The sequence below is a fragment of the Stegostoma tigrinum genome, chromosome 3 (genome assembly GCF_030684315.1).
Source record: "Stegostoma tigrinum isolate sSteTig4 chromosome 3, sSteTig4.hap1, whole genome shotgun sequence".
NCBI classification, from domain to species: Eukaryota; Metazoa; Chordata; class Chondrichthyes; order Orectolobiformes; family Stegostomatidae; genus Stegostoma; species Stegostoma tigrinum.
The window spans coordinates 100,382,421-100,406,567 of NC_081356.1; the positions used below are offsets into that span (position 1 = coordinate 100,382,421).

Below are 24,147 nucleotides of genomic sequence, written 5' to 3' on the forward strand. Positions count from 1 at the left end.
TATTTCTAGTCTTTCTAGTCCTTATTTTATCCTGTTTGACACTTATGGCCCTGACAACTTTCAAAGTACTGATCTTAAAGCTATTGCCTTGTTGATGCATAAATCTTAAATCTCAGCATATCATCTGATAATAGCGCAATTTGATATATAAAAATATGAATGAAAGTTAAGATTTATAAGTGGAACATGATGTGACAAGACATGTACTCTGATTCAGAGCCTATGAAGACAAACAATGGTATCAAATCCATCCTCTAAAAATGCCTTCAAACTTTCCTGCCAAAGGAAGATGCGCACTTGTTTATTAAGCAAGTGGCAAGCATAGGTCTGAGTCCAGAAACCCATCATGAGCAATGTACAAGTTAGCACAGTTCACCATAAAAATCATGCGTCACATAAGGTCATCTCAGGCAGACCTGAAAACAAATATTAGTAAAGCCAGGCAAGGTTAAAACATGGTTCAAAAAAACTACAGAGGAAATGTGAATTTAAAAATTCCAAAGGAAAATCAGGAAGATAACCAAACTTTTGAAGATTTTGAAGTCAATGCTCAAGTCAGAAGATCTTCTAAGAACAAGAAGAAGCTCCTTTTTCCAAAAGGTTGTTTTGGATTTGTTTAGTCAGATATCAAAGATGGAATGGTTTCTTTCAGAATGATAAAGGAAGGAGCTATCTTATCAATAGAAGTCACAGAAATTTGCTGAGGTCACCTAATGTCCTTTTGCTCTCTTCAGTACAGTAAAAGCCAGAAACTGAATACAATGGATGAGTTTGAGGGGGACTACTTGTGGACCACTGTCAGTGGGCCCAGGCACAAGTGATTGAAGACCCAGGTATACATGACATTTGCAATAATTGGCTGTCTTTCTCATTCAAATGCCCATCAACCTGTTTTGGCTCTTCAAGGAATTTCTCTTGATACATTTTCAACCAATTTGCATACAGAAAAGAGGAGACGGTAGCATTACCTCCCATTGAAACTCGTCTAAACTTTTCCTGCACCCCGGAATTTTCAGATGGTGGACTCCCATGTCCTGCTGCAGCTGTGGCAATGGCAAATGCTGAAGTCGGAGACACAGAACATCGTACATTGTCCATTTCCCTGCAGCCAGGTCCCATCACACCAGATTGAACTGCATTATTTAAATCACAGAAAGAGAATTCAGAATTTTACCAGAATGTAAGCACATACTGTTAATGCAAATTTTAAGCAATAAATAGTACAGTGTTCTAACATTTTATCCTTGACCCCAATGACATTAGTTAAGCCATTAGTGAGATGTGAATTCTTTAGTCTGTTGTGGAATATTGTAAATGTTTCCAAATGAAACTTTAACAGTGGACTGTGCAGAATATCAAGTGATTGTTACAACATATTCTTTCATAAGACTTTAACGTGTATCTATTGCATTTCTTCAGTATACATTGCTGAAATCAACCTTAAGAGTTTCTACATCATGTTTAGAACACAATTGTTATATACAGCACATAGTAGCCTTGCATGTGCAATATATAATTTATTGGCCCTGAATTTCCTCAATGATTATAACACCCTTACTGCACTGGTAAGTTACATTTTTTTTCCAGTGAAGAGAGTTACACTGATGTAATTGAGTGAAGAGGCTATTTTGGCTTTGGGCAATTTTTGAATTAAAAATTGTGAGATATGCATACTGAATGGTTAAACCAGTTTTACCCAATAACCCAAAGTCAAAATGAATTTCTACGTAACTTGCTAGCGTATGTCCAATCCACCAGAAAACTTCACTGAACAATGCCCTAACTGTTTACAAACACTGAACAGAAATCCAAAATGCAGCAGAACCCTCTTCAACATTAAAGCAATAAACATGAGGTTTTAGGGACATCTGTTATTATCACCAACAATATAGATTTGCATAATAGTGCCCATTTTGGTGCCCATTGGGGGCCTGAGCATCACTTATACACAGGAAACACTACTGTTTTTTTAGATGAAGATCTCAAAGTCCCCCTTAAAGATCTAGGAGACAGGCGACTCTCCATCCTAGGTATACCTTTCACCGAGGTGGGCACCAATATTAGACAAACCAGTGATGTGGAGAATAAAAAGCTATTCTTCTCTATTTTTCCACATGTCTGTTGTCTGTAAGAATGTAATAGGATGTGCATTTCAGAAGGTAATGACAAGGCTGGGAGTGACTAAGATTGAGAAGGTTTTGAGGTCAGTTGTGTTGACTAATTTTAGAGATTTTTTAAAGAGCAATGTTAACATGGACAATTAGAAGTTTGTATCTTTTGCCTAGATGCTTGCAATAAAGAGATTTTGACTGAAACATATCTAACATCAAGAATGGCATTTTTCCCACAACATGGCATAGCTAGCAGAGTCCACTGAAGGCTTCAATTAAGTAATGGCTCAATGGACAGTGTTAGAGGTTGCCGACTGTTCATTTTAAACTTCCCACAGGTCTGACTGACCACTGGGGCCACCTCAAAACCTCAACGCTCACTAACATTGCAATGGAGTTGGAGTGGCTGGAACTCTGAAAGTAAGAATAAGAGAAGGTTAGGAGAAATAAAGTTGTTATGGTGTATGTTGTCACAGACAGCCAAAGGGGAAGGCTGGAGGACAGGGCTCAGTGGACACTTCTCTGTGGTGAAAAACTCTGTGAATTGTGTCTTGACACACTGATCAATAGACTGCTCGTAGTGAAAGGCCTAGTGTATGAGTCACAAACAGCTAGTACATCCATACAGTAAATAACTGGGAAAGCCTATGTTATTGTTTACTCTGAAGGTAAGTAAATACAAATGGAGGAGGTTATGTTTCAGTTATGCCGAACATTGGTGACACTATATCTGGAGTGCTGCGTATAGTATTGGATCTCTATTTAAGGAAGAATGTAAATGCATTGGAAACAGTTCAGAGAGGGTTTACTAGACTGATACGTGGAGTGGGTGAGTTGGTTTATGAGAAAAGGGCGGACTGCATTGGAGTTTAAGAGTAAGAAGCAACATGATTGAAACAAATGACATCTTTAATGGGTCTTGACAGAGTGGATATAGAAATGAATTCTCTGCTATAAAAAACAGAGTTTAAAAATAGAGGGTCATTCATTTAAAACAAAGACAAAGAGTTTTTGTTTCTCACAGGGAATTATCTTTGGAACTCTCTTCCACAAGGAGGTGGTGAAAGACTTTGAATAATTTCAAGGTAGAAATACACAGATTCTTGATAAACAAAGAGATTAAGACTATGAGGAGTAGGGTCCACTTATCAAGAAATGGGGTAGAGATAAACCAGAAGATTACAGACTAGTGAGTCTCACTTCAGAAGTGGGAAAACTATTGGAGAAAATCCTGAAGGAAAGAATTAATATTCACTTAGAGAAGTTAGGTTGGATCAAGGATAATCAGCATGGCTTTGTTGGAGAAAGGTCATGACTAACAAATTTGACTGAAATTTTTGAGGTGTGTAGATGAGGGTGGTGCTGTTGGTGTACTTTAAATGCATTTCAGCAAAGCCTTTGACAACATCCCAGAATGAAAGACTGATAAAAAAGGTAAAAGCACATGGGATTCAGGGTATCTTAGCAAGTTGGATCCAAAACTGTTTCATGGTAAGATACAGGGAGTGGCTCAGAAGGCTGATTCAATAAAGGAGCCCAGTGTCCAGTGGCATTCCATCGGGATCAGTGTTTGGTTCCTTATTGTGTTTTATATAACAATGTAGATGAGAATGTTGGTACGGAGGAGGGGTATCTATTAATTAAGTTTGTGGATGACATGAAGATTGGGCACGTGGTCAATAGTAAGGAAGAAGGTCTTAGAATAAAGGGAGATAGAGACCGGTTGGTCAGATGGGCAGGTAAGTGACAAGTGGAATTTAACCCTGAAATGTCTGAGGTGATCTATTTTAGAAGAAGTTAAAGGACAAGTAAGTACTCAATGAATGGCAAGACATGAGGAAGCTCTGAGGAACAGAAGGATCTTGGATAAGAGATAACAAGGTGTACAGCTGGATGAACACAGCAGTATCAGAGGAGTTTGTCCACAGATCCCTGAAAACAAAGATTTGAAAAAATTGGTTTAGGGAAGGAAACTGAAATTCAGAAGAAATTGACATTAATCAGAAATGCTGCAAGTTACAATACTAAGAAAAAATAAAGCTGTGAAAAGGATGCATTTCTATACTTTAAGTCTTGGCAAGAATAATAGTTTGAATTCAGTTAGCCGGTTGAAATGCTGCATGCTTAGTCTGTTTTGAGCAGAATAAACCTTCATGTTCATTCCCTTTGGTTTATAGGTATTTGCAAGTGTAACAAGATTTCCAGCAACTTTAAAAATGTGATTAGCCTCAAAGTCACAACGAGGAAATACAACCTTCTGCTGAGCGCTTTGTAACAATTTTCCACACAACCTTTATATTGCTGAAGGTATATTTTGATCATTGCTAAAATTTAAGTTTCTACACTAACAGATATGATTGGACATTATAAACCAATTAGGCTACAAACCAGTGACACATGCCTTGAATTTGTGCTTTTTAAACATGTTTTCAATGCTATACAAGTACTGATGCTACAGCAAGGAACCTAGCAAATTTGAAGTCCTACTAAAGACATCAAATTTGGACTCAAGACTTTGCCTTCGGAGAACTCAGTCAGTTTCATGTTACCTTTTGAAAATAGTGATGTGCATGTTGTCTCTAAACTGGCTGCAACCATTTGTGTCTCTGATGTAAAAGCACTATTGAAAACCACCAAGCCTAGACATAACTGTTTCTGGAATTCATAAAATAACTTGCTACAAGCTCCTTAGTCAAATAGTCAAAGAGAAATTTACTTCAAGTTTAAGGGAACAAACAGCATATTAACTCACAAAAAATGCTAATAGATTGAGGTTCCCTGCATGGCGGAGATCAAGATAATATTTATCATACTTAATTTGGCTAATCATATTCCAAGCCTAGGTGAACATCAATATCACATTCAGCAAGGCTATAAAACTATCACAAAATACTGGGAGTATATACAGAACTACAAACATAATCAAACATGAGTGCAGTAGATCTTTGGATCATTCTGTTGGTCAAGTTGCATCTAGCTCAGGCAGATTTAAACTATTCTGAGGCCAACGGTTAGAAGAATGAAGAAATCAAGCTGTATTTCTGTATTTTTCCACTAAACTGCATCCATGAGAATGTGGTGGATTTGATTTCCAGAGGACATTGTCAAGACCAGCAACCACATAGGCCAGGTAAGACTGAAAATATTTTAAAGCCAGTTGTGCTTCTTCTCTTTAAGAATATTTATAAATAAATCTTTCTTGTTATACCTGATTGTAGACAGAATGAGCAAGAGTCTTCAAAAGATAGGGAGAGACTTTGGAAGACAGGATTAGAAGTATGAATCTTTCACCTGCACTCTTGTCACAAAGACATTTTGATTTGAACACCCCTGACATTCCACCACTCTAAACTATGTACACATCTATCTGTGTCAGCTGTAAATACACAGGATATTATTGATAAAACAGGAATGCAGAGCTAAAAAAGCATTTTGTTGGGACTTGTTGTCAGAGTTTCAAATCAAGTGGGCAGAGGGAAGATGAAGACAAATATTTGCATGAAGTTGCTGGCAAGTGGGTAAAGATAACATTGTAGTTGTGCAGTTTCATGACTGGCAAGCTCATGGAACATTAACCAAACAGAGAAAATACCAGGTCAGTATTGTGAATGATTATTGCTAGAGACCAGGAAGAACCTTAGAACATAGAACATAGAACATAGAACAGTACAGCACAGAACAGGCCCTTCAGCCCACAATGTTGTGCCGACCATTGATCCTCATGTATGCACCCTCAAATTTCTGTCACCATATGCATGTCCAGCAGTCTCTTAAATGACCCCAATGACCTTGCTTCCACAACTGCTGCTGGCAACGCATTCCATGCTCTCACAACTCTCTGCGTAAAGAACCTGCCTCTGACATCCCCTCTATACTTTCCTCCAACCAGCTTAAAACTATGACTCCTCGTGCTAGCCATTTCTGCCCTGGGAAATAGTCTCTGGCTAGCAACTCTATCTATGCCTCTCATTATCTTGTATACCTCAATTAGGTCCCCTCTCCTCCTCCTTTTCTCCAATGAAAAGAGACCGAGCTCAGTCAACCTCTCTTCATAAGATAAGCCCTCCAGTCCAGGCAGCATCCTGGTAAACCTCCTCTGAACCCTCTCCAAAGCATCCACATCTTTCCTATAATAGGGCGCCCAGAACTGGACGCAGTATTCCAAGTGCGGTCTAACCAAAGTTTTATAGAGCTGCAACAAGATCTCACGACTCTTAAACTCAATCCCCCTGTTAATGAAAGCCAAAACACCATATGCTTTCTTAACAACCCTGTCCACTTGGGTGGCCATTTTAAGGGATTTATGTATCTGCACACCAAGATCCCTCTGTTCCTCCATGCTGCCAAGAATCCTATCCTTAATCCTGTACTCAGCTTTCAAATTTGACCTTCCAAAATGCATCACCTCGCATTTATCCAGGTTGAACTCCATCTGCCACCTCTCAGCCCATCTCTGCATCCTGTCAATGTCCCGCTGCAGCCTACAACAGCCCTCTACACTGTCAACGACACCTCCGACCTTTGTGTCGTCTGCAAACTTGCTGACCCATCCTTCAATCCCCTCATCCAAGTCATGAATAAAAATTACAAACAGTAGAGGCCCAAGGACAGAGCCCTGTGGAACACCACTCACCACTGACTTCCAGGCAGAATATTTTCCTTCTACTACCACTCGCTGTCTTCTGTTGGCCAGCCAATTCTGTATCCAAGCAGCTAAGTTCCCCTGTATCCCATTCCTCCTGACCTTCTGAATGAGCCTACCATGGGGAACCTTATCAAATGCCTTACTGAAGTCCATATACACCACATCCACAGCTCGACCCTCATCAACTTTTCTAGTCACATCCTCAAAAAACTCGATAAGGTTTGTAAGGCATGACCTACTCCTCACAAAGCCGTGTTGACTGTATTTGATCAAGCCATGCTCTTCCAGATGGTCATAAATCTTATCCCTCAGAATCCTTTCTAACACCTTGCAGACGACAGACGTGAGACTTACTGGTCTATAATTGCCGGGGATTTCCCTATTTCCTTTCTTGAAGAGAGGAATTACATTTGCCTCTCTCCAGTCCTCAGGTACGACTCCAGTGGAGAGCGAGGATGCAAAGATCTTCGCAAGTGGCGAAGCAATTGCATTTCTCGCTTCCCAAAGCAGCCGAGGACAAATCTGGTCCGGGCCTGGCGACTTGTCAATCTTAATGTTTGACAAAATTTTCAGCACATCAGCTTCCTCTATCTCTATCCATTCCAGCATGCACACCTGCTCTTCAAAGGTTTCATTCACTACAAAGTTCGTTTCTTTCGTAAAGACAGAAGCAAAAAACTCATTTAGGGCTTCCCCTACCTCCTCAGGCTCCACACACAAGTTCCCTATGCTATCCCTGATCGGCCCTACTCTTTCTTGGATCATTCTCTTATTCCTCACGTAAGTGTAAAATGCCTTTGTGTTTTCCCGGATTCCTTCTGCCAAGCCTTTCTCGTGCCCCCTCCTGGCTCTCCTCAGACCATTTTTGAGCTCCTTCCTTGCCTGCATGTAATCCTCTCTAGCTGAACTTGACCCTAGTTGAACTTTTGTTTTGCTTGTTATCTATGACATTTGTTTTGCTTGTTATCTATGACGAACGTCATCTACAAAATACCTTGCAAGAACTGTGACAAACACTACATTGGACAAACAGGCAGAAAGCTAGCCACCAGGATACATGAACATCAACTAGCCACAAAACGACATGACCCACTATCACTCGTATCCTTACATACAGATGAGGAAGGACACCACTTTGATTGGGACAACACATCCATCCTAGGACAAGGCAAACAGAGACACGCACGCGAATTCCTAGAAGCATGGCATTCCAACCGGAATTCCATCAACAAACACATTGATTTGGAGCCCATCTACCATCCTCTGAGAAAAAGAACAGGAAATGACATCACCAATGCAGGAAATGACATCACCAACCCAAGGAAACCTAAACATATAAATAGAAAGCAGACATAACACCAGCGCTTCGTCGGAGGCTCACTGATGATGTTACCTAGAATGGTGACGAAACATTTGAAAACTAACCTTCCAGCTCAGCGAGCAAACTCACATCCAGAACCTCAACCTGAGCTACAAATCTTCTCAAAACTCGCTAGCATTGGGGAGAATCTCTCCGCTGGTTGGAGTCATACCTGACACATAGGAAGATGGTCATGGTTGTTGGAGTGCAGTCATCTCAGCTTCAGGACATCACTGCATAAGTTCCTCAGAGTTGTGTCCTAACCCCAACTACCTTCAGCTGCTTCATAATGACCTTCCCTCCATCGTAAAATCAGAAATGAGGATGTTGGCCTTTGATTACATATGTTCAGCACCATTCGCAATTCCTCAGATATTAAAATTGTCCAGGTCCAAACGCAACAAGATCTGAGCAGTATCCAGGCTGGGGCTGACAAGTGGTATTTAACATTTGCACCAGATTAATGCCAAGCAATTACCATCTCCAATATGAGACATTCTAACCACCATCCCTTGAAATTCAGTGTTAGCTCCACTAAATCCTCCACTATCAAAATCCTGCAACCGTAAAGTGAACTGTCATATAAACATCCCTCACTTTCCCTCCCCCATTTCTGAAGAAGGGTCGAGGCCCAAAACTTCAGCTTTCCTGCTCCTCTGATGCTGCTTGGCCTGCTGTGTACATCCAACCTGATACTTTGTTATCTCTAATTCTCCAGCATCTGCAGTTGCTACTATCTCTGTCATATAAACACGGTGGCTACAAGAGCCAGTCAGAGGCAAGGAATACTGCATGTCACCTCCTGACTTCCCAAAGCCTATCCAACATCTACAAGACACAAGTAAGGAGTGTGATGGAATATTTTCCACTTGCCTGGATGAGTGCAGCTCCAATACTAATCAAGAAGCTTGACAGCATCCAGGACAAAGTAGTCCACTCGATTGGCATCATATTCACAAGCATCCACTCCCTCCATCGTGAATGCTCAGTAGCTGAAGTGTACAATCTACAAGATGCACTACAGAAATTGACCAAAGGTCTTCTGACAACACCTTCCAAACTCACGACCACTTCCATCCAGTAGGACAGGGGCAGCAGATAAACGAGAACACCTCTACATGCAACTTCCCCTCCAAGCTACTTTCCGTCTTAACTTGGGAAATCTTGGAATTCCCCCCTTAACAGCATTGAGGGTCTATCCATAACACATCGACTGGAGCAATTCAAAAATGCAGCTCACTGCCACCTTCTCAAGAGTGACTAAGGGCTGACAATAAACATTGGTCCAATGAGCCACAGCCATATGCCACAACAGAATGAAATAGAAGTAGTAATCAGGCAAATGAACAAGCAAGAAAAAGGAACTGGGAGCTGTAGAAACCACTTGCAAACAATGTAAATCGAGCTAATAAATTAGTCGAAGTTGTATTGGATTATCAGTTACATGGAAGTTTCCTAATCTTAGCAATTATTTATTGAATTCAAAGATGACACTGAAAGAATTATGAATCTTCTGTGAATCATTGAATTATGAATCTAATTTCCTATGTGTACAATCAAATGCAATCTTTGAGTCAAAAGTCAAACTGCATTACTGAAAACCTCCAATTAAGTTAGGAAGCTGCAGGCACACTGTTAAAATATCAATGTATCGGTCATATGTGAATAGGGGTTGTGTATACATTGTCTCCACTTACAGACCAGTTTACTTTTAAAGAAATTTGAGAAATGGCTCAAAAAATGTCACCAGGGTCTCTAAGAAATTAATGTACTATCCACTATACCTATGATATTGCTTGTTACCGCGAAGATCTAATTTGAAAAGCTACAAATAAAAACACCACCTGGCATTTTCCTGGGACTTGACCTAACAATGAGGATGATCCCAAATGGTGTATCCAGCAGTGAAAAATTCCACACTTTTATTTTACAATACATTTGAGAACAGATTAATAAACTAATGTGAGTAGAAATAATCAGCACTCCTCAGTGAATTGTAAGGCTTTAATCACATTGAGGGGTTCAAATGATATCCTAAACCATGAAAGCAATATGTTTGTCATTTGAACTCTACAGCTAGATCATGCCTGCATTATAATACATTTCAGGGAGTGAATTTCCAGCATAATGCTTCATCCTGCTGTTTGAGATGTTTTGTTCCCACTGCTGATTAAAAATGCATACAACGAAGCAATATTGATTTTTTGGAAAATATTAACTCTTTTTGTTGCCACAGGACATGCTACTAATTTAATGCAGCCCGTGGTATTCTGGGTTACATTTATAGTGAACACTGGGAATATTCACTCCACTGCACAGATTATAAGGCATCAATCCAATCAGGAGACCAAAGCAGTGGGATTGAATTTCATTGGGTCTTCTCTTGTTTTATTGGTTTGAACAGGGTTTTGGCTGAACTCTGCCTATAGCCAAACAGAAGAAGCCCTGAGGAAATTCACCATGATGCCATGAACCAGGAAACTAAAACTTCATAAGTCTACAGATCCACCTGACCTCCATCACTGGGATCTAGCTTTAGCTCTCTCCTACGTACAATCCAACTACTTTGAGTGCCTTATCTAAGGTTCATAGACACAGCTTACCATTGAGTCTTAGCAGCTGCTGGCTGAGGGGAATGTTTCTAATATAATATTTCTGCCGTAGCCCTGAGTATGCCAAGTGTGAAGTGTTAATTTTTTTAAAACCAACAATCTGCACATTTTTTTCAAGAATTTTATTTTTTTAACCATAAATATTTAACTGTTTATGTGCAAACAAAAAGGGTTCAAGAAATTGAAAAGGAAACACATTACAATCTACTGTGATGTAAACATAAAGAATGATTCGATCAAGTCACATAGTGAAACATAAGATCATAAGACATGGGAATAGAAGTGCACTATTCAGCCCATTGAGTCTGCTTCACCATTCCATGAGATCAAAGCTGAGCTGATAATCCTAAACTTCACCACCCAGCCTTTTCTCCACAAGCCTTGGTTCCCTTCCTGGAGCAGCACAGTGGCTCAGTGGTTAGCACCGCTGCCTCATAGCCCCAGGGACTTGGGTTTGATTCCACCTTTGGCTGACATCTGTGTAGAGTTTTCATAGTCTATTGTATTTGTGTGGGTTTCCTCCTACAAACTATAGATGCGAAGGTTAGGTGGATTGGCTATGCTAAATTACCTATCACAACTAGGGATATGCAGGCTAGGTGAGTTAGCCATGGGAAATGCAGGGTTACAGTGAAAGGATAGGAGAGTGTGGGTCTGGATGCGATGTAGTTAGGTGAATCAGTGTATACTCAATGGACCAGATGGCCTGCTTTTACACAGTAGAGGATTCTGTGAGTCTATGATTAAAAGTATTATCATCCCAGACCTGAGTGAACTTAACAATCCAGCCTTGACAGCTCTCTGCAGTAAATAGTTCCCCAGATTAGAATCATAGAGCTGTATGGCATGGAAGCAGACCCTTCCATCCAACTCATTCCTGCCAACCAGATACGTCAAATTAACCTGGTCACATCTGCCAGCATTTCATGCATATCCTTCTGAAACCCTTCCTATTCATATGCCCATCCAGGTGCCTTTTAAATGTTATGATTGTTTCAGCCTCTACCACTTCCTCTGGCAGTTCATTCCTCGCACGCACCACCCTCTACATGAAAAAGTTGCCCCTTAGGCCCCTTTTAAATCTTTCCTCTGTCACCCTAAACCTATGTTTTCTAGTTTTGGACTCCCTTACCCCAGGCAAAAGACCTTGACTATTCACTTTATCCATCCACCTCATTATTTTATAAACTTCTACAAGGTCACCCCAGAGCGTCCAACGCTGCAGGGAAAATAGCCCCAGCCTATTCCGCTTCTTCCTATAGCTCAAACATTCCAACCCTGGGAACATCCTTGTAAACGTTTTCTGAACCCTTTTAAGTTTCACAACATCATTTCTATAGCAGGGAGATGAGAGTTAAACACAGCATTCCGAAAGTGGCCTAACCAGTATCCTGTACAGGTACCTCCATACATGACCTCCCAAAACCTGTACTCAATACACTGACCAATAAAGGCAAGCACACTCAAATGCCTTCTTCACTACACTGCCTACCTGCAACTCCACTTTCAAGGAACTATGAACTTGACCCTCAAGGTCTCTCTGTTCAGCAACACTCCACAGGATCTTACCATTAACCCAGGTTTCTCCAACCTCTCCTCATAGCTAATGCCCTCCATACCAGGCAAACATCCTGGTAAATCTTTTCTGTACCCTCTCCAATGCCACCACATCCTTCTGGTAGTGTGGTGACCAGAATTGAACACAATATTCCAAATGCGGCCTGAGTAAGGTTCTATAAAGCTCCCACACTACTTGCTGATTTTTAACCTCAATGACCCAGCCGATGAAGGCAAGCATGCCATATGCCTTATTGACGACATTTTCCACCTGCATTGCCACTTTCAGTGAGCTGTGTACGAGTACACCCAGATCCCTCTGCCTATCAGTACTCTTTATCATTTCCATCTGGATTAGATCTTCCAAAATTGCCTCACATTTTTTCAGATTAAACTCCATCCGCCATCTCTCTGTTTACTCTCTACAGATACTGCCAGACCTGCTGTCTTTCTCCAGCATACTATGTTTTTGTTCCCCCTCATCTCTGTCTTAAATGTGCAACCTCTTATTCTGAGATGATATCCTCTGCTTCAAGAGTCTCCCCAAGGGGAGGAAAACCTTTCCACATTTCTCCTGTCAACTCCTCTAAGAATTTTAATGAAACAAAGAATAGTGGATGGTGGAGATCTGAAACAAAGATAAAAAATTGCTGGCAAAAATGCAGCACGTCCAGCAGGATCTATGGAAGAAAGCAGAGTTAACGTTTTGAGTCCAGTAACTCTTCATCAGAATTGTTAAAAAAAGTGGTATCTGTGCTGAAGTCAAAGTGCAAAAGAATGGGTGGAGTGAAGCAATGACCAAATTGGTGGACACAGAGAGCAAACAGAGACACAGAGAGAGAGAGAGAGAGAGAGAGACAGAGACAGAGACAGAGACAGAGAGATATGAAATTAAGTAAAGGGATAGTAGGTTAGGACAGAAGGAAAACTGAATAAGTGATAAATAAGGGCTAACAGTGAGAAAACGGGTTAGCTCTGCTGAATGCACCCCACATAATGTGATAAAACTGAAAGAACTGAGGATGTTGTAAGTCAGGAACAAAAACAAAGTTGCTAGAAAAGCTCAGCAGGTCTGGCAGCATCTGTGGAGGGTAAAACAGAGTTAATGTTTCGGGTCTGATGAGGAAGGGTCACTGGACCCGAAATGTTAACTCTGTTTTCTCCTTCACAGATGCTGCCAGACCTGCTGAGCTTTTCTAGCAACTTTGTTGTTGTACAGAGGATGGAATCAAGCTCTAAAGTTACTGAACTCAATGTTGAGTCCTAGAGGCTGCAGGGTCCCTGAGTAAAAGAGGGGATGTTGTTCTTCGAGTTTGCACTGAGGCTCACTGGAATACTGCAGTGGGCTAGCAACAGAAATATTAGCAAGAGATCATGATGGTGTGTTGAATTGGAAGGCAACTGGTGGCTTTGGGTGATTTTTCCAGACAAAGGCGTTCCACAAAGCCGTCACCCAGTCTGCTTTTCATTTCCCCAGTATACAGGAGACTGCATTGTGAACAGCAAATAGAGTAGACTGGATGGATTGAAGGACAGGTAAATCACTGCTTCAGCTCAAAGGTATGCCTGGGGTCTTGGATGGTGGACGACAGCAAATATAAACAGACAGGAATTACACCTTCTATGATTACATAGAAAGCTGCTGTAGGAACGCAAGGAGACATTGGGAATGGAGGAGGGGTGGACCAAGCTGTCCCGGAGGAAATGGTTCCTGCAGAATGCTGACAAGGCAGGGGACAGAAACCAACATCAAGTTCAATAACTTTAGGGCCTGATTCCATCCTTCCATGTTTTATTTTACCCACCCTACAGCTGGTCCTATTAAGACATGGAACAAAAACAGAAGTTAGTGGAAAAGCTCAGCAGATCTGGCAGCAGCTGTGAAGAAAAAAAATTTGTCCCTGATTTACAGCATCTGCAGTTCTTTCGGTTTCCATTATGACTTGGGTTGCTTTTAGCACAGTCTCCTATCCCACATACTCCAGGGCCCATTATCACGCTATAAGCTTGCATTCAGCATAGCTAAGCCAGTTTCTCACTCTTGGCTTTTCTGGTCATTTATTCAGCTTTTCTTCTGTCCTGGCCTGCTATCCATAATTTCTTCATTTACCTCCTGCTTTTACTTATCCACTAACAGTTCTGAAGAAGAGTCAGTGGACTTAAAATGTTAACCCTGCTTTTTTCTCACAGATGCTGCCAGGCCAGCTGAATTTTCCAGCAATTTCTGTTTTTGCCTCAAAGAATCTTGAATGTTTCAATAAGGTCACCTCTCACTCTTCTTTATTCCAAGTACAGATCCAAACTACTCAACCTCTCCTCATAAGACAGTCCCTCCATGCATTGTTTCAGCCTAGTAAACCTCCTTTGGACTGTCTCCAAAGCTACTATATCGTTCCTTAGAGAACGGGCCAAAAACAAGTCACAGAATTCCAGCTCTGGTCTGACTAATGTCATGCAGAGTTTTAACAAAACCTTCATACTTTCATTATCCATTCCATTTGAAATAAAAGGCCAGCCTCCATCACCTTTTGAGGTAGATTTGGTGTGCCTTACATTGCAGACAGCAGAGTTTTGGATGAAATTCAAGCATGTATCAGGTGGAAAATAAAATATATGTTGGCCAGGAGGTTGTTAGAATATTCCATCCAGAAATAAAAAATAGTACATTGATGAGTGCTCTGGTAGCTGAGGGTATAGAGTTGAGAGATATTATGGAGGTGGAAGTGAGTCTTGGTGACGGAGTAGATATGTAGTCAGTAACTCAGCTCTGGGTCAAATATAGCACCAAGTTGCAAACAGATAGATTTTTTACCTCAAGCAATTGTCTGGAAGTGGGAATGGGGATCTATGGCTAGGAGACTGATTTGTAGTAAAGATCAAAGGTAATTGCGATGTTTTTTTTCCTTGTTTTAAATATTTTATTTTCTCCTCATCCAGTACTAAACGTCAGAGAACTCAGAAACAGTGCAAGGGCCAAAAGAAATGATGATGATATAGAAGAGCAGCATGTTGGTCAAAGTGGTTAAGCACGGAATTTTCATGGTGGTGCTAGTGGTGGTGGGGACAGGTTGCAAATGGACAGAATCAGATGATCACAAGCCCACCTCATGGGGCAACAAGAGGCTTTAGAAAAAGATTGCTATGTGTGGTCAACCTCATCAAAGGCTACAGAAAGGATGAGGAGGAATAGTTTATCATAGGTTATTATTTGTTACTTTCTGGAAGGGTAATTTCAGTGCTGTGATAGGGAAGGAAGCCTGATTCAAGGGATTCAAACAGAGTTCTGAGGAAAGTAACCACAGGCTTGGGAGGCAAAAATAGAATGTTGTAAGGCAGTTAGATATAGCACATAATATGGAATCACAGTGTTGTAAAGAAGGGAAACAGAACCTTCATTCTAATCAATCCATGTTGACCTTTATCCCAAACTGAACTAGTCCCACTTGCCTGCATTTGGCCCATATCCCTCTAAGCCTCTCCTTTCCATATACTTGTCCAAACATCTTTGAAATGTTGTAACTGTACATACATCCACCACTTCCTCTGGCAGTTCATTCCACACACTAACCATGCCCTGTGTAAAAACATTGCCCCTCATGTCCTTTTTAAAACTTTCTCCTGTCATCTCAAAAATATGCCACTTAGTTTTGAATTTACTCACCCCCTAGTGCAAAAATACCCTTGCTATTCATCTTATCTATGCCCCACATGATTTTATAAACCTCTGTAAGGACCCCTGTTAACCTCCCATGGTCCAGTCAAAAAAGAACCAGCTGATCGAAACGTCAGCTTTTGTGCTCCTGAGATGCTGCTGGGCCTGCTGTGTTCATCCAGCCTCACATTTTATTAACCAGCTGATCAGCCTGTTTTTATAACTCAAACTGTGCATTTCCAGCAACATCGTGGTAAATCTTTTCTGTACCCTCTCCAATTTAATAATATCCTTCCTACAGAAGGGCAACCAGAGCTGCTCACCGTACTCCAGAAAAGGCTTCACTAATGTTCTTTTGCAACCTCCTGTCCTTGTTTGTGTTACCAAAATACAATACCTTGCATTTATTCAAATTAAAGTCCATCTGACACCCGTCAGCCCATTAACCCAATTGATCAAGATGTATTTGTAGTCTCAGATAACGTTCTTTACTGTGCAATATATCATCAATTTTGTTGCCATCCTGAATCTTACTTATTATGCCTCCTATATTCTCATCCTAAACATTTATATAAATGACAAAAACATTTATATAAATGACAAACAGAAGTGAGCTCAGTGCTCATTCCTGTGGAACACCATTGGGCACAGGCGTCCAGTCCAAAAAACAGCCCTCCACCACCACCCTATGTCTCCTACCATCAAGCCAATTTTGAATCCAGTTGACAAGCTCACCCCGAATCCAATGTGATATAACTTTACTAATTAGTCTACCATGTGGAACTTTGTCAAAGGCTTTATTAAAGTCCATAGAAACAATGTCTACCACACTGTCCTCATCAACCTTTTTGGTTATTTCCTCAAAAAACTCAAACGTGTTTGTGAGACATGACTTCCTTTGCACAAAACCATGCTGACTATTCCGAATCAGTCTTTGCCTTTCCAAATGCATGTAAATCTTATCTTTCAGAATCACTTCCAAGAACCTATCCACCACGAACCTCAGGCTCATAAATCTATGATTCTCAGGCTTCTCCTTACGGTCTTTCTTAAATAAAGGCACGACATTAGCCACCCTCCAGTCCTCAAACACCTCACTTGTTGTTATAGATGTTACAAATATTTCTGCTAGGAGCCTTGTCATTTCTTCCTTAACATCCCACAATGTACTGGGATACACTTCATAAGCTCCTGGAGATTTAGCCACATTTATGTTTTCTAAGAACTCCAACACTTCGAAAAATGTTATAGATCAAATTTGAAAAAAAGAATAAAGACCAAACCTGGAATACCATTCTACCAATTATGAAGTAGAATTCTCTTGTTTATGTCATAGAGAGATATTCCCTGAGTTACATAATACGAACAGTAGTAAAGTCTGTGATGATAAGGTCTATTTTTCTTTAAAATGTCCAAGCAAACATGAGACATTTGATCTTGTAATTAAGTAGATAGTATCCCAGATATAGTGCCTGATTGAAAAGGCAATAAATGGCTGTGAAGGTAGTTAATGAATTAATCTCTTAAGTATTATATTTAACTTTCTTATCCAAAATGTAAATAATTTTTGACGACATTAGTGTTGGTATTCACTGTTTTTCATACTGTTCCTTTATTTGAGCCAAGTTTCCCTTCTCCAAAGAGCTCTGAACCAGTGTCCTAATAAAAAGATTACCGTACATACTCGAGTAAAAGTCAATCTCATGTAAAAGTTGATCCATTATTTTTGCCCAAAAAAAATCCGAAAAATTTTACATATATATCATGTAAAAGTCAACCCTAGTTCTTCACAGATCAACATGTGTAAGTCAAGGTATTATCCTGTATGGAAATGTTACAATGAGGAAATGATCGATGAGACTGTATGAGACTCCAATGTCTGATAACATTTTTATCAGAAATAAAAGCTTAAAATGTTAGTTTGATAAACTGAAACCACAGAAGATGAGAGAAAACAGACAGAAATGGAAGAATTTGGCGTGGAAGCTTAAGACACATCAGATCAGAATCAGGCACTTGTGGAACTTTTGTATTTGACATGTTTAGTTTAAGATGTAACAGGTAATTGTAATTTAAAGCTATATAATATTTCTAGTTCACTTTTGTATGTATAAATAAGTGCTTTTTAATTCACTTTTGTTTCTATTCTCTTTATCCAGTAATTATTGTAATTTGTTGTGGGTTTTGTTTTTAATTTGTTTAGGGATCATTTGGGCTTCTGTTAATGATACAGTATTTGGGACAGCAGCCTGAATTTTGGTCCCTCAAAAGCAGTATCCATGTAATAATTGACCTCATAAATTTAACTTTAAAAAGAGTCTAAAAAATTTGACTTTTACATGAGTATGTTTGGTACATCAAATTTTGGAACCAATTCAAAAGAATATTTGGAAGATATTTTTAATAAACCTGCTCAGAAATACTGTGACACACCTTAGCAGCAGCTGAGACTTGAACCCAGGCCTCCTGGCCTAGAGGATGGAACACTACCATTGCACCACACGAACCCTGAGAATGTTTTTTATATTTACCTATTTTTCTAGTCAATCTGTTCAGAGATGTTCTTAAACATGTCTGGAGCAGGTGAGACTTCAACTTGTGTCTACCAGTCCAGGGTTGACTTCTGACTATCTTTCAGCCACCTCCAGCATAAAATTAATGACAATCAATGGAAAACACACAAACGATAAAGGTTAGGCATTACTAAAATGAGGCTCATTAAAATACACTGAAAATCAGCATTGTAAAATTATTATAACTATTTCCTGAGTGATAGTAAGACAATTCTGCCAGTCAATTGTTGTTAATTAATTGGATTTCTCAACTATTAGTTAAGTCACAAAATGATAGTCCTTACTGGAGAGAAGTATTCTTTTTCAACATGATATGTCATGGCTGCCTTACAACTTGAACACCTCCACATTCCCTATTATATAAAATATCAAATCTAAAGTCTACAGATAACCTTCCAAGTCTGTCTGTCAGGTAAATCCATCAAAAATTGTCATTTAATAGTGCATAACTTTACTATTGCTAAAAAGACATGTCCAAGTTTTTTGCCTTGCCCACATCAGGACAATTTGCAAGAAATACTAATGACAAAGGGGACATATTAATACAATACGATAAGAGAGGGAGGTAAAGGGGACACATTAATACAATACGATAAGAGAGGGAGGTAAAGGGGACACATTAATACAATACGATAAGAGAGGGAGGTAAAGGGGACACATTAATACAATACGATAAGAGAGGGAGGTAAAGGGGACACATTAATACAATACGATAAGAGAGGGAGGTAAAGGGGACACATTAATACAATACGATAAGAGAGGGAGGTAAAGGGGACACATTAATACAATATGATGAGAGGGAGGTAAAGGGGACACATTAATACAATATGATGAGAGGGAGGTAAAGGGGACACATTAATTCAATACGATGAGAGGGAGGTAAAGGGGACACATTAATACAATACGATAAGAGAGGGAGGTAAAGGGGACACATTAATACAATACGATAAGAGAGGGAGGTAAAGGGGACACATTAATACAATACGATAAGAGAGGGAGGTAAAGGGGACACATTAATACAATATGATGAGAGGGAGGTAAAGGGGACACATTAATACAATACGATGAGAGGGAGGTAAAGGGGACACATTAATACAATACGATGAGAGGGAGGTAAAGGGGACACATTAATACAATACGATGAGAGGGAGGTAAAGGGGACACATTAATACAATACGATAAGAGGGAGGTAAAGGGGACACATTAATACAATATGATGAGAGGGAGGTAAAGGGGACACATTAATACAATATGATGAGAGGGAGGTAAAGGGGACACATTAATACAATACGATAAGAGAGGGAGGTAAAGGGGACACATTAATACAATATGATGAGAGGGAGGTAAAGGGGACACATTAATACAATATGATGAGAGGGAGGTAAAGGGGACACATTAATACAATATGATGAGAGGGAGGTAAAGGGGACACATTAATACAATATGATAAGAGAGGGAGGTAAAGGGGACACATTAATACAATACGATAAGAGAGGGAGGTAAAGGGGACACATTAATACAATACGATAAGAGAGGGAGGTAAAGGGGACACATTAATACAATATGATGAGAGGGAGGTAAAGGGGACACATTAATACAATACGATGAGAGGGAGGTAAAGGGGACACATTAATACAATACGATGAGAGGGAGGTAAAGGGGACACATTAATACAATATGATGAGAGGGAGGTAAAGGGGACACATTAATACAATACGATAAGAGGGAGGTAAAGGGGACACATTAATACAATATGATGAGAGGGAGGTAAAGGGGACACATTAATACAATATGATGAGAGGGAGGTAAAGGGGACACATTAATACAATACGATAAGAGAGGGAGGTAAAGGGGACACATTAATACAATATGATGAGAGGGAGGTAAAAAGGGACACATTAATACAATACGATGAGAGGGAGGTAAAGGGGACACATTAATACAATACGATAAGAGAGGGAGGTAAAGGGGACATATTAATACAATATGATGAGAGGGAGGTAAAGGGGACACATTAATACAATATGATGAGAGGGAGGTAAAGGGGACACATTAATACAATATGATGAGAGGGAGGTAAAGGGGACACATTAATACAATATGATGAGAGGGAGGTAAAGGGGACTCATTAATACAATACGATGAGAGGGAGGTAAAGGGGACACATTAATACAATACGATAAGAGAGGGAGGTAAAGGGGACACATTAATACAATATGATGAGAGGGAGGTAAAGGGGACACATTAATACAATACGATAAGAGAGGGAGGTAAAGGGGACACATTAATACAATACGATGAGAGGGAGGTAAAGGGGACACATTAATACAATACGATGAGAGGGAGGTAAAGGGGACACATTAATACAATACGATAAGAGAGGGAGGTAAAGGGGACACATTAATACAATATGATGAGAGGGAGGTAAAGCGGACACATTAATACAATATGATGAGAGGGAGGTAAAGGGGACTCATTAATACAATATGATGAGAGGGAGGTAAAGGGGACACATTAATACAATACGATAAGAGAGGGAGGTAAAGGGGACACATTAATACAATATGATGAGAGGGAGGTAAAGGGGACACATTAATACAATATGATGAGAGGGAGGTAAAGGGGACACATTAATACAATATGATGAGAGGGAGGTAAAGGGGACACATTAATACAATATGATGAGAGGGAGGTAAAGGGGACACATTAATACAATACGATGAGAGGGAGGTAAAGGGGACACATTAATACAATACGATGAGAGGGAGGTAAAGGGGACACATTAATACAATATGATGAGAGGGAGGTAAAGGGGACATATTAATACAATACGATAAGAGAGGGAGGTAAAGGGGACACATTAATACAATACGATAAGAGAGGGAGGTAAAGGGGACACATTAATACAATACGATAAGAGAGGGAGGTAAAGGGGACACATTAATACAATATGATGAGAGGGAGGTAAAGGGGACACATTAATACAATACGATAAGAGAGGGAGGTAAAGGGGACACATTAATACAATACGATAAGAGAGGGATGTAAAGGGGACACATTAATACAATACGATGAGAGGGAGGTAAAGGGGACACATTAATACAATACGATGAGAGGGAGGTAAAGGGGACATATTAATACAATATGATGACAGGGAGGTAAAGGGGACACATTAATACAATACGATAAGAGAGGGAGGTAAAGGGGACACATTAATACAATACGATAAGAGAGGGAGGTAAAGGGGACACATTAATACAATATGATGAGAGGGAGGTAAAGCGGACACATTAATACAATATGATGAGAGGGAGGTAAAGGGGACTCATTAATACAATATGATGAGAGGGAGGTAAAGGGGACACATTAATACAATACGATAAGAGAGGGAGGTAAAGGGGACACATTAATACAATATGATGAGAGGGAGGTAAAGGGGACACATTAATACAATATGATGAGAGGGAGGTAAAGGGGACACATTAATACAATATGATGAGAGGGAGGTAAAGGGGACACATTAATACAATATGATGAGAGGGAGGTAAAGGGGACACATTAATACAATACGATGAGAGGGAGGTAAAGGGGACACATTAATACAATACGATGAGAGGGAGGTAAAGGGGACACATTAATACAATATGATAAGAGAGGGAGGTAAAGGGGACACATTAATACAATACGCTAAGAGAGGGAGGTAAAGGGGACACATTAATACAATATGATGAGAGGGAGGTAAAGGGGACACATTAATACAATACGATAAGAGAGGGAGGTAAAGGGGACACATTAATACAATACGATAAGAGAGGGATGTAAAGGGGACACATTAATACAATACGATGAGAGGGAGGTAAAGGGGACACATTAATACAATACGATGAGAGGGAGGTAAAGGGGACATATTAATACAATATGATGACAGGGAGGTAAAGGGGACACATTAATACAATACGATAAGAGAGGGAGGTAAAGGGGACACATTAATACAATACGATAAGAGAGGGAGGTAAAGGGGACACATTAATACAATACGATGAGAGGGAGGTAAAGGGGACACATTAATACAATATGATGAGAGGGAGGTAAAGGGGACACATTAATACAATATGATGAGAGGGAGGTAAAGGGGACACATTAATACAATATGATGAGAGGGAGGTAAAGGGGACACATTAATACAATATGATAAGAGAGGGAGGTAAAGGGGACACATTAATACAATACGATAAGAGAGGGAGGTAAAGGGGACACATTAATACAATACGATATGAGAGGGAGGTAAAGGGGACACATTAATACAATATGATGAGAGGGAGGTAAAGGGGACACATTAATACAATACGATGAGAGGGAGGTAAAGGGGACACATTAATACAATACGATGAGAGGGAGGTAAAGGGGACACATTAATACAATACGATGAGAGGGAGGTAAAGGGGACACATTAATACAATACGATAAGAGAGGGAGGTAAAGGGGACACATTAATACAATATGATGAGAGGGAGGTAAAGCGGACACATTAATACAATATGATGAGAGGGAGGTAAAGGGGACATATTAATACAATATGATGAGAGGGAGGTAAAGGGGACACATTAATACAATACGATAAGAGAGGGAGGTAAAGGGGACACATTAATACAATATGATGAGAGGGAGGTAAAGGGGACACATTAATACAATATGATGAGAGGGAGGTAAAGGGGACACATTAATACAATATGATGAGAGGGAGGTAAAGGGGACACATTAATACAATATGATGAGAGGGAGGTAAAGGGGACACATTAATACAATACGATGAGAGGGAGGTAAAGGGGACACATTAATACAATACGATGAGAGGGAGGTAAAGGGGACACATTAATACAATACGATGAGAGGGAGGTAAAGGGGACACATTAATACAATACGATAAGAGAGGGAGGTAAAGGGGACACATTAATACAATATGATGAGAGGGAGGTAAAGCGGACACATTAATACAATATGATGAGAGGGAGGTAAAGGGGACACATTAATACAATACGATAAGAGAGGGAGGTAAAGGGGACACATTAATACAATACGATAAGAGAGGGAGGTAAAGGGGACACATTAATACAATACGATGAGAGGGAGGTAAAGGGGACACATTAATACAATACGATGAGAGGGAGGTAAAGGGGACATATTAATACAATACGATGAGAGAGGGAGGTAAAGGGGACACATTAATACAATACGATGAGAGGGAGGTAAAGGGGACACATTAATACAATACGATGAGAGAGGGAGGTAAAGGGGACACATTAATACAATACGATGAGAGAGGGAGGTAAAGGGGACACATTAATACAATACGATAAGAGAGGGAGGTAAAGGGGACACATTAATACAATACGATAAGAGAGGGAGGTAAAGGGGACACATTAATACAATACGATGAGAGGGAGGTAAAGGGGACACATTAATACAATACGATAAGAGAGGGAGGTAAAGGGGACACATTAATACAATATGATGAGAGGGAGGTAAAGGGGACTCATTAATACAATATGATAAGAGAGGGAGGTAAAGGGGAAACATTAATACAATATGATGAGAGGGAGGTAAAGGGGACACATTAATACAATACGATAAGAGAGG

At 40.0% G+C, this 24,147-nt stretch overlaps 1 protein-coding gene across 5 annotated transcripts in view; it reads right to left on the reverse strand.

Annotated features, from left to right (window-relative positions):
• rasgrf2b (Ras protein-specific guanine nucleotide-releasing factor 2b) overlaps nucleotides 1-24,147 on the reverse strand; it is a 250,703-nt gene that overhangs the window by 77,876 nt on the left and 148,680 nt on the right. For 4 of the 5 annotated variants that reach the window (XM_059644772.1, XM_059644776.1, XM_059644775.1 and 1 more), the window contains 2 exons: nucleotides 10,720-10,782; nucleotides 969-1,133 (listed from right to left, as the gene is read on the reverse strand). In XM_059644772.1, the coding sequence (XP_059500755.1) occupies nucleotides 969-1,133; nucleotides 10,720-10,782 (228 nt within the window). The remainder of the gene's footprint in view (nucleotides 1-968; nucleotides 1,134-10,719; nucleotides 10,783-24,147) is intronic. The other variant, XM_059644773.1, reaches the window with a different exon arrangement.